This window comes from Staurois parvus, unplaced genomic scaffold, assembly GCF_062004578.1.
Source record: "Staurois parvus isolate SC_StPar_1 unplaced genomic scaffold, SC_StPar_1.0 ptg001181l, whole genome shotgun sequence".
In the NCBI taxonomy this organism is placed as follows: domain Eukaryota; kingdom Metazoa; phylum Chordata; class Amphibia; order Anura; family Ranidae; genus Staurois; species Staurois parvus.
Genome location: NW_028318977.1, coordinates 2,974,500 through 2,990,364, shown reverse-complemented (window position 1 = coordinate 2,990,364; position 15,865 = coordinate 2,974,500). Strand labels below are relative to the sequence as shown.

General features: G+C 43.3%; 1 protein-coding gene and 2 non-coding genes across 3 annotated transcripts in view; all 3 read left to right on the top strand.

The window, feature by feature from the left end:
- The first annotated feature begins 729 nt into the window (after positions 1-729).
- Positions 730-801, top strand: TRNAE-CUC (transfer RNA glutamic acid (anticodon CUC)). Its single transcript has one exon. It is a non-coding gene; the product is annotated as a tRNA-Glu (tRNA).
- A 901-nt stretch (positions 802-1,702) lies between these two features.
- Positions 1,703-1,774, top strand: TRNAE-CUC (transfer RNA glutamic acid (anticodon CUC)). Its single transcript has one exon. It is a non-coding gene; the product is annotated as a tRNA-Glu (tRNA).
- Positions 1,775-8,899: 7,125 nt separating this feature from the next.
- LOC149438579 (vomeronasal type-2 receptor 26-like) overlaps positions 8,900-15,865 on the top strand; it is a 30,022-nt gene continuing 23,056 nt past the window's right edge. Inside the window, exon 1 of the mRNA XM_089659658.1 lies at positions 8,900-8,913. Within this exon, the coding sequence (XP_089515784.1) occupies positions 8,900-8,913 (14 nt within the window). The remainder of the gene's footprint in view (positions 8,914-15,865) is intronic.

Below are 15,865 nucleotides of genomic sequence, written 5' to 3'. Positions count from 1 at the left end.
CCGCCACTCTTCCCAGGGTACCCACTAGGCATAGGTAGGTCTCACCCTGCTGGTTTTTACATTTCCATGGGGGCCTGAGGGGGATCGGACAGAGGAGCTAATCCGAGAGCTCCTACCTCGAGCTCTCCTCAGCCGCCATAGTGAGGCTCCGCCCCCCACACCTCGCTCGGAGGCACACTTGATGACAGCATTGCATAAGTAATGGGACTTTGCCTTCTGGATAAACACCAGGTTACGAGTCAACTCCTTCTGATGCAGCCAGATGCTCTTGGGTGGAGTCGGCGTTTGATTTAAAGCAACAGACTGGCTACACTAGCAGTTCCCTTGCTTTCTGGTGACTAGCATTAGCCAATCTCCAGACCTTGCCTTCTGGAACAATAAGATGTTAGAGGTCCACTCCTTCCCATGCACCGATAATATGCTGTTGGGTGGAGTCAGGGTTTTCTTTGAAGCAACAGACTGGCTAAACCCGCAGGCCCTTGTTGTCTGGTGATTAGTAGCCCACGCTCTCCCTGCCACTTTAGATCCGAGGTCAGGGAACACAAGCTCTCCTTTTGAAAGGGCTGTTTAGAGGTGAGGACAATCCACTGCTAACCAGCTGTAGCTAGAAGAAGAGCCTCCTTCACCCCTTTTTGGAGATATTGCTTCTGACTCCAGAATGCATCCACTCCGCATCAGCAATTTGCCCTTGACTTCCTCTCGCTTGCCTGGGAAGAGCCAAACCAGCTCTCCCTGGTGGTCTAGTGGCTAGGATTCGGCGCTCTCACCGCGGCGGCCCGGGTTCGATTCCCGGTCAGGGAAAAATCTTCTTTCTCCACCCAAAGCCAGCAGGTTTTCTGCTTCTTTCAGAACACTGGTAGTAGCTGGACACCGTCGTCTGGGCTTCTGCCTAGCAGAGCTGAAAAAGGTTTCGCCATCCATCCCAATGGCTTTCTCAGCTCCAATCAGCATTGTGAACCTTTTCCAGCCTTTATACCCACCTGGCCAACTCAGCCAGCTTAATACAAACACAATGACGGTGACATGAAATGCGTCAACGCCAGTCTCTGCTGCTTGATGTCGGTCTCTTTCTGAGAAGCCACTTTCTCAAAACCTTTGCCGCTTTCTTCCCAGACTCTGTCGACCATAGCCAAAGATGCTCGAAGGCACACTTGATGACAGCATTGCATAAGTAATGGGACTTTGCCTTCTGGATAAACACCAGGTTACGAGTCAACTCCTTCTGATGCAGCCAGATGCTCTTGGGTGGAGTCGGCGTTTGATTTAAAGCAACAGACTGGCAACACTAGCAGTTCCCTTGCTTTCTGGTGACTAGCATTAGCCAATCTCCAGACCTTGCCTTCTGGAACAATAAGATGTTAGAGGTCCACTCCTTCCCATGCACCGATAATATGCTGTTGGGTGGAGTCAGGGTTTTCTTTGAAGCAACAGACTGGCTAAACCCGCAGGCCCTTGTTGTCTGGTGATTAGTAGCCCACGCTCTTCCTGCCACTTTAGATCCGAGGTCAGGGAACACAAGCTCTCCTTTTGAAAGGGCTGTTTAGAGGTGAGGACAATCCACTGCTAACCAGCTGTAGCTAGAAGAAGAGCCTCCTTCACCCCTTTTTGGAGATATTGCTTCTGACTCCAGAATGCATCCACTCCGCATCAGCAATTTGCCCTTGACTTCCTCTCGCTTGCCTGGGAAGAGCCAAACCAGCTCTCCCTGGTGGTCTAGTGGCTAGGATTCGGCGCTCTCACCGCCGCGGCCCAGGTTCGATTCCCGGTCAGGGAAAAATCTTCTTTCTCCACCCAAAGCCAGCAGGTTTTCTGCTTCTTTCAGAACACTGGTAGTAGCTGGACACCATTGTCTGGGCTTCATAGAGATATTGCTTCTGACTCCAGAATGTCACTGTCACTTTGTATCTGCATATGAGTGAAATAGAATAGATACAAAAAAAAACATTTTTACTTTGTATCTCTCTATCTCCCGTAGGTCAATGTTTATAAACAATGTTACTTTGTATCTGTCTCTCATCTGATCAATGTTTATAAACAATGTTACTTTGTATCTCTCTATCTCCCATCTGATCAATATTGATTTACAATGTTACTTTGTACCTCTCTATCTTCCGTCTGTTCGATGTTTATAAACAATGTTACTTTGTATCTCTCTATCTCCGGTCTGATCGATGTTTATAAACAATGTTACTTTGTAGCTCTCTATCTCCCGTAAGTCAATGTTTATAAACAATGTTACTTTGTATTCTCTATCTCTCGTCTGATCGATGTTTATAAACAATGTTATTTTGTATCTCTCTATCTCCCGCCTGATCAATATTGATAAACAATGTTACTTTGTACCTCTCTATCTCCCGTATGATCAATGTTTATAAACAATGTTACATTATATCTCTCTATCTCCTGTCTGATCAATGTTTATAAACAAAATTACTTTGTATTCTCTCTCTCATGTCTGATCAATATTTATAAACAATGTTACTTTGTATCTCTATCTCGTGTCTGATCAATATTTATAAACAATGTTGCTTTGTATCTTTCTGTCTTATATCTGAACAATGTTTATAAACAGTGTTACTTTGTATCTTTCTATCTTACATCTGAGCAATGTTTATAAACAATGTTACTTTGCATCTCTCCATCTTCTGCCTGATTATGTAACGCTGCACCCTAATTAAATGTATGTCCTTTTTTTCCCACAGATTGAGCTTTCTTTTGGTGGTATGTGATCGCCTTGGCGGTTTTTATTTTTTGCGCTATAAAAAAACAAGACCGACAATTTTGAGAACAAAAACAATATTTTTGACATTTTGCTATTAATCATGTTCAGTAAAAGAATGTAAAAAATCAAATCCAGCATAAATTTAGGCCAAAATGTATTCTGCTCCATGTCTTTGCTAAAAAAATCCCAATACGTGTAAATTAATTGGTTTACGTGAAAGTTATAGCGTCTACATATGGAGGTATATATACTGGGATTTGATTTTTTTTTTAATTTAATAGTAATGGCAGTGATCAGCAACTTATAGTGGGACTGTGGCAGGCATTCTGACACTGGGGGGAACTGGGTTGGTGTCACTGACATCCCCAGTGACACCAATACAGTGATCAGTGCTAATAAAAGTCACTGACACTGTACTAATGGCACTGGGCAGAAAGGGGTTAACATGTGGGGCAATCAAAGGGTTAACTGTGCGCTGCATGCTTTTTTACTAGGGGCTGTCTGTGTGCTTCACTGTATGCACACTGCTTTGCATGGCTGTACTGTGCACAGCCATCCAAAGCAGTGTGCAGGGGTTGACAGGGAGGAGAACTGTTTTGTTTACAAACAGTTCTCCCCCCATTAGAGATGCTTGGCAATCACCGGGCACTGACGAGTTTTCACCGGCTGGGACCCAGTGACTGACAGTCGCTACTGTGAATGGCAGTGCGGGTGGGTGTGTGAGTGGCTCGTGTGCGCCCCCTACCAGGAAATGCAAAATTGCATATGTATACATGATTTTGCGCACCCGTGCCGTCCTGTAGCAGTCTTTCTGCTATAGGGCGGATGGGAGGAGGTTAAAAATGTTACTTTGTATCTTACTATCTCCCATCTGATCAATGTTTATAAACAATGTTACTTTGTATCTCCTGTCTGATCGATGTTTATAAACAATGTTACTTTGTATCCTACTATCTCCCATCTGATCAATGTTTATAAACAATGTTTCTTTTGTATCTCCTGTCTGATCGATGTTTATAAACAATGTTACTTTGTATCTCACTATATCCCGTCTGATCGATGTTTATAAACAATGTTACTTTGTATCTCACTATCTCCTGTCTGATCGATGTTTATAAACAATGTTACTTTGTATCTTACTATCTCCCGTCTGATCGATGTTCATAAACAATGTTACTTTGTATCTCTCTATCTCCCGTCTGATCAATGTTTATAAACAATGTTACTTTGTATCTCTCTATCTCCCATCTGATCAATGTTTATAAACAATGTTACTTTGTATCTCACTATCTCCCGTCTGATCAATGTTTATAAACAATGTTACTTTGTATCTCTCTATCTCCTGTCTAATCGATGTTTAACCGCTTCATCACCACCCTATAGCACATATACTGCTACAGGGTGGCAGGGGTGCGCAAAATCACATATTCATGATTTTGCATTTCAGGGTAGGGGGTGTGCATGAGCTGTGTGTGCACCCTACTCAAGCCACCATTTGTGGCCACGGCTGTTAATCACCGGGTCCCATCATGAAATTGTCCAAAATGTCTTGGTATGCTGACACCTTAAGAGTTCCCTTCACTGGAACTAGGGGGCCAAGCCCAACCCCTAAAATACAACCCCACACCATAATCCCCCCTCCACCAAACATTACACTTGGCACAATGCAGTCAGGCAAGTACCGTTCTCCTGGCAACCACCAAAGCCAGACACATCGATCGGATTGCCAGACAGAGAAGTGTGGTTGGTCACTCCAGAGAACACATCTCCACTGCTCTAGAGTCCAGTGGCGGCATGCTTTACACCACGGCATCCGACGCTTTGCATTGCACATGGTGATGGACGGCTTGGATGCAGCTGCTCGGCCATGGAAACCCATTCCATGAAGCTCTCTATGCACTGTTGTTGGGCTCATCTGAAGGCCACATGAAGTTTGGGGGTCTTTAGTTATTGACTCTGCAGACAGTTGGTGACTTTTGAGCATTGTGCACTTCAGCATGCACTGACCCCGCACTGTCATGTGACGTGGCCTACCACTTGGTGGCTGAGTTGCTGTTGTTCCCAGTTGCTTCCACTTTGTTATAATCCCACTAACAGTTGAGCATGGAATATTTAGTAGCCAGGAAATGTCACGGATGGACTTACTGCACAGGTGACAACCTATCACGGGACCACGCTTGGAGTCACTGAGCTCCTGAGAGCGACCCATTCTTTCATCAATGTTTGTAGAAGCAGTCTGCATGTCTAGGGGCTTGATTTCATACACCTGTGGCCATGGAGGGGATTGGAACACCTGAATCACACGATTTGGAGGGCTGGCTCAATACTTTTGGCAATATAGTGTATATATAGTATATATAATTTTTTGGGTACAAATAATTGTTTTTAAAAAGATGGGAAATAGCACACTCTCTATCTACCCCTGTTTTATATCAACAAATCCCTCCACATCAAACCGTGATCTCAAAAGTCCTGTTGTGTGCTCCCCATTTAACCTCCCAACATGCTCGCCTACCAGAAATGATACCTCCAGTTTGCTGATTCTCAATAGGGAAAATGCATGTTTTTGAGTGATAACATCATGCCTTGCATGCCCAGTGAGATCTACTGATGGATCTGAAAGGGACTGTCAAGTTGTTACCAGGGCGAAGGGTGCAAGAAGATGACCAATATCTCAGAAAAAGAAAAAGAAGTAAGTAATGCAATAAATCAAAATAACAAATACAAAAGGAAATGTTCTGTATGTATTAATCATGCAAGGACATCCTTGAAGGAAACCAATCATGATACATGTTTATAATATATAAATTTTAACCATATCCCAATTTTGATTTGTGGAAATTTATGCAAGCTAGTGTTTGGAGGCAAATTGCTCTAAGTGTTATAAAGTATTTGGACATTAAGGCCAAGGGGTATGTTGGCCCTCACATCTTAGAACCATTTGATTCATTTTTGTATGATTTACCCTTAATGAAGTCACCTCCTTGAGGATTCTGATGGATCCTGTTGAGTGCTAAAAATAAAAGTCTGTCTTTTTTGAACCCATGTTTAAAAACAAAGGGAATTCATAAAGGACATGGACTGACCACTCAGGGGTCAGACTCGGAGACCAGTAGCTTTGGAGGTAAAGAGGTCCCAACTGACCAGCTGAGTAAGTACACAAGCAGGTCAATAATAATAATAAATGGGTGCAGCGCTAAGATCAAAGATTAAAGTGCTAATGCAAACTGAAAATATTGAATCATTCAAAATCAATTATAGATATTAACCACTTCCCGACCGGCCGTTGTATATAAACGGCCGGACGGTGGCACTGCAGGGTCGGGTGGCCGTCTATAAATGGCCTCCCCGCACCCTGCTTGTGCGCACTCCCTGGGAGCGCGCAGCACCGCGATCCGGTGCCCGCTGTGTCCTCCGGACACAGTGAAACACTGATCGTCGGACAGGACCTCTGTACGAGGTCCCGATCATGTGATCACTGATTGGCCAATCAGTGATCACATGCAAAGTAGTAAGCAAGATGTCACTTCTGACATCATTGCTTACTATGTGTGAAATCTGTGAATGATCACAGAGGTCACATGGTACAAGGCTATTCACAAAAGCCTTGTACCATGTGACAAGCTATGACCAATCACAGCTCACTCAGTTCTTTTCAATGAGTGCAAGAATGCACACAGAGAGAAAGAGAAATGATTGCTTTTATATCCTATATGGGTGTAAAAGCAATCAGTGTAAAAAAAAAAAAAAAAAATCTTCATCACCCCCCACAAGTAGTACAGTGTCACCATGGTGACACTGTACTGCTAGGGTGACAGTATGTAAAAAAAAAAAATAAATAAAAAATAATAATATAAAAAAAAAATAAAAATGTAAAAAAAAATGTTTAAAAATTATAATTATAAACTAATTTGGATTTTTTTTTTTTAACTAAAAAGATAACGGAATAAATTTTGGCTAAGATTTATGATGAAATATTATTTATTTGCAAAATTGTATAAAAAAAACACTTTTTTTCAAATTTTTTGGACATTTCATTTACATAGCAAAAAAAATACAAATCCCAGTGGTGAATAAATACCACCAAAATAAAGCTTTATCTATCTCAAAAAAATGGTAAAAAATTCATTTGGGTACAGTGTTGCATGACCGCGCAATTGTCATTCAAAGTGTGATAGCGCTAAAAGCTGAAAATTGCCCTGGTCAGGAAGGGGGTAAAAGTGTCCGGTCTGGAAGTGGTTAAAGTGCCAATAGTGCTATTAGTAACCATGGATAAAACATGAGATATATGGTGATATACGTGCTTCTGGTATAATCAAATACAAAAGTCCAATAAGTGATCCAGTGTGTAGGAATCTAAAAAAACCACAGAAGGTGGCTATAGTGCTAAATAAGTAAAAGTTCAAATAATGAACATGGGGAGCCACAAAAATATCTCAGCATAGGTGTTCAAATCACCTATTTCCAAGTTATACGTGGTATATCTGGTAATAGATAAATTGCGCACTCACTAGATGCGCAATATCATCACGCATTTGAGAACACAACTGTCTCATCAAGTCAGCCAGATCATCTAGTAGTGTGTACAGCCTGGTTCCAGTTGCCCTTTGGGTCCTCCAATTGGTATCAGCACCTCAAGTTTCCTCTTTAAATGGCTCTGAGAATGGTTAGACTCATTGCTTGGATCTCCCTCCTGCACATGTAGCAGCTTCACTCCCAGAAACCAACTTCCAAGCAAATGTTAGACAAGGCAAGAGATAATCTGCTGAGCTCTTGCCTTGTCTCACACTTGCTTGGAAGTTGGTTTTCTTGGAGTGAAGTTGCTACATGTGCAGGAGGGAGATCCAAGCAGTGAGTCTAACCATTCGCAGAGCCATTTAAAGAGGAAACTTGAGGTGCTGATACCAATCGGAGGACCCAAAGGGGAACTGGAACCAGGCTGTATACACTACTAGATGATCTGGCTGACTTGATGAGACAGTTGTGTTCTCAAATGCGTGATGATATTGCGCATCTGGTGAGTGCGCAATTTATCTATTACCAGATATACCACGTATAACTTGGAAATAGGTGATTTGAACACCTATGCTGAGATATTTGTGGGGCTCCCCATGTTCATTATTTGGACTTTCACTTATTTAGCAGTATAGCCACCTTGAGTGTTTTTTTAGATTCCTAAACACTGGATCACTTATTGGACTTTTTGTACAGGCCAAGCGAAACAGTACAACAAGGCACTGACTGCAGGTCTGGCCATTCCTTAAATACACCTCCTGCAATCAGCCTCAGGTGATGGCTGATTGCAGGAGTGAGCTTCTGGTTGCTGAGAGCACCCGCTGGCTAGCCCTGGTACTGCAGCCCACAAGGCAGGTGAGTCCCACCACCATTGGCGAGTCCATTCCTGACATTCACCAAGTGTGAATACTACTCCTAGCATCCCAGTTACTGTAATTGGTTCCATAGACTATTATACTCTGTGCAGTTCAGATTACCTTCTCTTTTGCCATTATATCTGCACTGTTGATATACTCGGCATTAATTCAGTAAACACCAAGTTGCACGTTTGTTTGTCTGATCATTTGACCAATGCTAATACACAATACACCTAATACACAATCTACGCAAAGTACACAGATTGCAGTTTTGGCTCTGTTTTGCAGAGTCAAAATCAGACATGACGTTAATAAACTGACATTATTTCAGGAAGAGGAAAATAAATCTGTCTGCATCACAAATATCGAGATCTAAATGTAGAATTCATGATCTGCAATTGCTCGATTGTGTATATAAGGAGGATCTGATGGACTGTATCACATCACTTGCACCAACATGTCACCTTCCCTGTGCTGTGTCATGTTATCTGATTCTGAGCTGGACAGACCCTTCCTCATCTCCTGTCTTATATTGGGGTACTCTGTGTTATTATCTGATGGGGTCATATCACCAGCGCTATCCACCTTTCAGCCCTCTACAGTGTTGATTCGTGTCTTCCTCCTGTGTGTGACACCTTCAGTATCGGAGATCCAAAGACCTTGCCCGGCCCGTCATCTTACCCTTATTAAATCATTTTATGATTATGAATATGTGCAGGAGGGAGACATCATCATTGGAGGGGTTTTTACAGTGAACCATTTTATGCAAACAACAAAGTCAGTAGAATTTTATGAAAGAGCTACAATGATATGTCTAAGGTAAGCAGCATTGGGATTCTAATCACTTATAATAATATGTGAAGTGTAGAGGGTGCAGCTCTAGAGAAGTCACACAATCGCACAGACAGAATTCATCTCCTGTATTCTCATCTGCAAGAGGCTTCACAATATGATAGAGAAGAAGACAAGATTCTGGAGGGAGGGTTTACTGATTGTATTTCAAAATATTAATGGATCTGTATAATACACGTATGTTTTGTAGTAATCTACAAGTTGAGTACACACAGGTACTGGTTAGGGGTCCCCACCTCTGCTGGACAAAGAGGACAAACAACCCCAGGAACATCACAACTGTGTCCTCCTTCATGTTCTAATCCCGGGGGGGTCTGGGAAAGGTCTGGTAATCCTGCTGTACTATTACTGTATATTATAATACAGATAACAGTAGGCTGGAACCAGGATTTGGATATACATTCACCGGCCAATTTATTAGGTACACCTTGCTAGTACTGGGTTTGACCCCCCTTTTGCCTTCAGAATTGCCTTAATTCTTCTTGGTATAGATTCAACAAGGTGTTGGAAACATGATTAGGGTACCCCATATGTCTCCCAGTCATTTAAATGTCCCCCTTTCCCCAACTTATTCTAAGAAACAACTGACAAAGGACACAATCTGTAGAAAATTGGCCAGCTTGGCCATTTATTAACAAATAACCAAAGATAACATTCTTTAAAACAGAAAACATACTCATAATCCAGTCACCATAACATACAGGTTGTCAGTCTTGGGAGGCACTTGAGAACCAACTTTAGGTTGTGCATCTGCTTTCCTACTTAATGATCCCCAGCCGCAAAACACAGGCTAGGGGTCAAAGCCACTTCTCTGCAGATACCTACTTCCTACCACTTCCCAGATAATACCCCATTAACTGGCATCCAACAGAGGATGCCATACCTTTGATGGGTCACTACTATGAACTGTTCCAAAAATGTTAACGCCTCAAAAGACCCCAACCGCCAAAGGCCCTAGGGCCAAATGAAACAAACAAATGCAGGGTGGGAAGATTCCTTCACGTCCACTGCTCCAAGGGATTTGCCACTCTTTGGATCTCCTTCCCGTATATCCCCAGCAGCTCCACCTACTCTCTGTAAACTAGTCAGTAAGTGGCCGCCCTTCTAACAAAACTATGTCTTAACCCTCTCCTGCCTTGTATCCCCTGCCCCCTGCTCATGTAACCCTTTGCTTTTTTTTTTTTTTGCTTCAGGCTTATCTTTCCTCTGAGATTTTGGTCCATATGGACATGAGTAACTGTTGCCTTTCTATCATCTTGAACCTTTCTGCCCATTCTCCTCTGATCTCTGACATCAACAAGGCATTTTCTTCCACAAAACTGCTGCTCACTGAATATTTTCTCTTTTTTGGGCCATTCTCTGTAAACCCTAAAGATGGTTGTGTGTAAAAATCCCAGTAGATCAGCAGTTTTTGAAATACTCAGACCAGCCCATCTGGCAACCATGCCACATTCAAAGTCACTTAAAACCCATTTCTTCCCCATTCTAATGCTCGGTTTGAAATTCAGCAAGTTGTCTTCACCACGTCTAAATGCCTAAATACATTGAGTTGCTGCCATGTGATTGGCTGATTAGCAATTTGTGTTACCAAGCATTTGAACAGGTGTACCTAATAAAGTGGCCGGTGAGTGTATATGATATACTATATGCAGATTTTCTTCCTTCATTTTATATAATAAGGTCATTAAGATTTGAACTTCACTCTTTCTGACACTCCATAGATTACAGGCTAAATTCTTGTGAATAGTGTTGGGCTGTATGTTTGAGTCGAACATAAGTTCGACTTGAACATGGGCCGTTTGTGTGTTCATTGAACACATGAAACAGTAAGGATGTTCAGCGGACTGTTCACCTGCCACCCTGACAGTGCATTGTAATTGGCCAAAGTAATGCATCTGACCATAGGTTGGGTGCAGTGTTTTGGCCAAACATAGCGCATGATGATGTCACAAGTATTTAAGAACTGTCATTGTGGTGCAACTGTCAGATGGTGGGAGCCAGTGTCGAGAGTGCAGCGTTTTTTTTTTTCTTTTTACGGGTCGGCGGTAGCGGTGAGCATCTTGATTGATGTTGGCTCTAGTTCGGGGGGACATTTTTTAAAGTTTTGTTTTTAATAAAGAACTTCTGTCTTTTTTTACACTACTATCTCTTTTGTGAATGGGCGGCGGTATCATGTACCACATACTCATTCACATGGGGGGGGCGGAATCTGGGGGCCAAAAAAAACATTAAAGTGATTCAGTAGCACAAAAAAACAAAATAAATATCAAAATGTAACTTTTGATGTGAAAAAATCCTAAAAAAAAGTCCTTGATAAACCCACTAATTCTTCAAATTCTCCAAGAAACTAAATATAGTGTCCCCCCTTTTGGGTGCACATTCACCAAATAAATATGCCCCCCATTCTCATAGTTGGCTAAATAATTTAAAGATGACAATCACCGTCTCCAATACACAAAGGTCTCACTCTATTCAGGATACACAGATGACATTCCATGGGTTGGTTGGTAGTAGGTATAAAGGCATTGAAAATGATGTACAGCCACCCTTCTTCCTTCTCTGTGATCACCTCTCAAATGGTCATGTAAGGGATAAAACACAAAAGAGAACCCCAATGGTGCAGTAAAAAATACCTCCTTTATTTGCCCAAATAGAGAGCCACTTACAAGCAATAAATGAGATTCAAGCTCACAAATGTTGCAGATAGTGAAACTAAGCAAAACATGCTATGTGCAGGGGCGGACTGACAACTCATAGGGCCCCCGGGCAATAGGGGATCATGGGGCCCCTGTGTCCTTGCCCAAACTCAAAAAAGTCTATGAAAAAGGTACCAGGGGCATTTCATGGGGCCCCGTACTGACCCCGGGCCCTTGGGCAGTGCCCGAGTTTCCAAATGGTCAGTCTGCCCCTGGCTATGTGGATCCCTGAAGTGCTCTCACCACCGACGAGTACCACAAAATGGCACCGATTGTGTCACTTCCGGTTCCACTTAGGTCACTTCTGGGTGCCGCACAGTTCCACGCTGATGTGTTTTGTTATATCCGACTTCCTGATTGGTTTCACTGTGCGGTGCAGCAATCACAGCTTTATACCCCCCCCTTTCCTGACATCAACATCCATGATAGGCTGGTGATAGGCTTGTTAAAGGAGGCTTCCAGATTCTGATAAGTCTCCACCCACAGATCCCTACAACCATTGGCCAGGGTTGTGGGGAAGAGGCCCTTGTCCCCATCAACATGGGGACAAGGTGTTTGGACAGGAGAACCCCCCTTGCCTCAAAGCACCCTCCCATGTTGAGGGCATGTGGCCTGGTATGGTTCAGGAGGGGGGCATCCGCTCATTCCCCCCCTTTCCTGGCTGCATGCTTGGATAAGGGTCTAGTATGCCATTTTAAAAAAAAAAATAGTGTGGGGGGTTCCCCTCAAAATCCATACCAGACCTGAAGGGCTTGGTATGGATGGGGGGACCCCACGCCTTTAAAAAAATAATAATAATTGTCGGGCAATTTCTTTTCACATTCAGCTGTCAGCTGAAACATTAAAGAATGTTTTCATTATTAAAATACCGCATGACTTCATAATATAACTCATGCTGGATTTTAGTATTTAAGTGAATTGTCCCTGTTCGAAGTTTGTGGTTGAACCTTCAGTAGGTTTGAATGTGAGCCAAACAGGGTAGGTGTTCTGCCCAGGGGTGGACTGACCATTCCGGCTTTTGGGCACAGCCCAAGGGCCTGGGGTCAGTAGGGGCCCCATGAGTTGCTCCTGGTAGCTTTCATAGGCTTTTTTGTGTGTGGTTTGAGTTTGGGTGAGGACACAGGGAGCCCATGATCCCCTATTGCCCAGGGGCCCCATTAGTTGTCAGTCCATCCCTGTTTCGGCCCATCACTACTTGTGAAGCCTTGTTCATTATACACTGCTCTCTTTGTGACCCATGTAAATCTCTCTTAATCCTGTCTCCTAAATTTCACCTGAATCATCTACAGAAGCTGTTATGAGATAAACTTTGCAACAGTCAAATGACAACAGTCATAGTATGGGTGGCACAGCAGCTTAGTGGTTAGCATGTCGGCCTTGCAGTAAATGGGTCATGGGTTAAATTCCTGACCATGGTGCCTCCTGCATGGAGTTTGCATGTTCTCCCTGTGCTTGCGTGGGTTTCCTCTGGGTGCTCTGGTTTCCTCCCACACTCCAAAGACATGCTGGTAGGTTAATTGGCTCCTGTCTAAATTGGCCCTAATATGTGTATGTATGAAGGGACCTTAGATTGTATACTCCTTGAGGGTTAGAGACTGATGTATATGTGTAAAGCTCTGTGTAAATTGACAATGCTATATAAGTACCTGAAATGTATAAGCAGTGGTGTATTTAGGTTTTGTGCTGCCCTAGGCAACACCCCCCCCCTGCAGAGAAAGCCCGACATTGACCAAGAACACCCCTGCCCCCACCCGTGACAGCCTTCCACTACTACGGCCCTCGTACACCATCGCCCATGGTGAGAGAAAGTTCTGGACATCCCTGGGAACGAGAGTTGGGCTGTGCATACAACATCATGAAACCCGCAGCCTCTTTTGGATCCCACCAGGTCCCCATGCTACATGTGTCCTTTCTTCCGTCCCTTCTTCCGAGGGGCACTGCTGCCTCCCCTGAAAAATGGCACCCTAGGCAAATGCCTTGTTTGCCTTGTGGTAAATACACCCCTGAGTATAAGCACTGCTATGCAGATGATTTCGAATACATATAGTAGTGATGAATAAGTGTTTTTTCCCCACAGCAGTCACATTCAAGAATCAGGATGCAGGTGGCCTTCGATCAGATAAAGATTTATTGTGCACACAGCCAGGGGCAGACTGACAACTCATGGGGCCCCCGGTCAATAGGGAATCATGGGGCCCTTGTGTCCTTGCCCAAACTCAAAAAAGCCTATGAAAAAGGTACCAGGGGCATCTCATTGGGCCCCCTACTGACCCCGGGCCCTCGGGCAGTGCCCGAGTTTCCAAATGGTCAGTCCGCCCCTGCACACAGCATGACACATGCAAGGAGTCAGGTGGCAGATCTGCAAAGCTTTATCAGTTTTACGGCAGTTTATATATGTTTAGTACATCAAGACAGTCAACTCTAATGAGCCCATTGGCTCATTAATAACTGACCAAATACTTTACATACTGTACTTCAGATTTATCCATTTACATTGAGGATTGACATACTGTATGTCTAATAACATTATAAGTTTCCTTGATATCATCCAATCACATATTAACATGCTTCTAGACATTACTTCATTACATATGACTGGTGCTTAACCCCTCGCCTACCGGGCACTTTTACCCCCTTCCTGCCCAGACCAATTTTCAGCTTTCAGCGCTGTCGCACTTTGAATGACAATTGCTCAGTCATGCTACACTGTGCCTCAACAAAAGTTTTATCATTTTTTTCATAGAGATACAGCTTTATTTTGGTGGTACTTAATCACCACTGTTTATTTTTTTATTTTTTGCGAAATAAACAATAAATAGCGAAAATTAAAAAACAAAACACTTTTTTTTTTAGTTTCTATAACAAACGTTTGCAAATAAGTAAACTTTCTTCATAAATTTAGGGCAAGATTTTTACTGATACATTTCTTTGGTAAAAATAACCCACATCTGGGTATATTATTGACCCTAGGTTCACATCTGTGCAGGTGGTGCCACTGAGGATCCGCACGAGAAATGCAGACCCATGGGCGAGAAAAAGCAACCATACTGGGAACCGAGGTTCCCATGCAGGCTGCGTTTTCCAAAGAAGTGCAGGGACTTCTTTCCCTGCACGTCACAGGCACGGGAGTCCATTCAAATGCATGGGCTCTCGTGCCCATGCAAAACGCAGCCCGCACGGCTGCATATATGTGAACTAGGGGTTAGGCTGGCCATACACTATACAATTTTCTGTCCAGTTGTGTCACCAAGTGTTACTTCACCGGGTGACACCAACCCTAGGGACGCCTCTGACCACAAGCACAGCATTTTCTGCCTCTTCAAAGTTAGCTTCCATCTTACACTGGTCCCCCTCCAGTTTTGGGTAATCCACAGGTACTCTGACTCTACAGTCACAGAATGGCTCATCAGAACCATCATCGCTGGAGAACTCTGCATGGATGGTATGTCTACACTGTCTACAGCATCTTCCCACCCTACTCAGTCTATATCACTTACTTACAATGTGTACAGAGGTGTGGGCAGAACACTTGCAGAGAGTTGGAGTAGTCTGAAGACCCTTGGTACGAGTCCTTGGTACGAGTCCTTGGTACGAGTTGGTACAAGAGGTTCTTTATTGAGCGATTCCACAGACAGGGAGTTGAACAAGGGTAGGTTTACAGGTAAGTTATTTGGGTCAACCATGGGATCAGGTAGTATAATCTAGACTATGTGATTGAGGGTTGACTTCTATATTGGGACATCTCTTTTATAATAGACTTGATATGTTTTTGCAAATCAGTACAGGTACTATGTAACCCTTCTAAATCAGGTAAGGGAGAGATTTCTGGAGGCCCCCAAAATTTCAAGGGGAATTCCAAATTAAGGTATGTCACCTGCCCAAAACCCCCACAGTCACAGGGCCAGGGTTGTGGGGAAGAGGCTCTTGTCCTAACTCCCTATTGTCATGGGTTAATTCTTGGCAAGGTATCCACCCTATGCTCTTTCCACTACCCTGTTACGCAGGTCTTTTGACAGTTATTTTCTGCTCCTGATGGCTCAGTATCTAGGCTGCTCCACGTAGCAGCTAACAAAATAATTTACTATTTATACCACAGACACTAACTGCAATTTAAAAAGCCACAGGTGTGAGAAATTACCCTGTAGCCTCCCTAGCGGTCTGATTATGTCCATATTTCTGTGCTCAAAGCGGTACATTATTTTGCATGGAAATATGTATTTTTT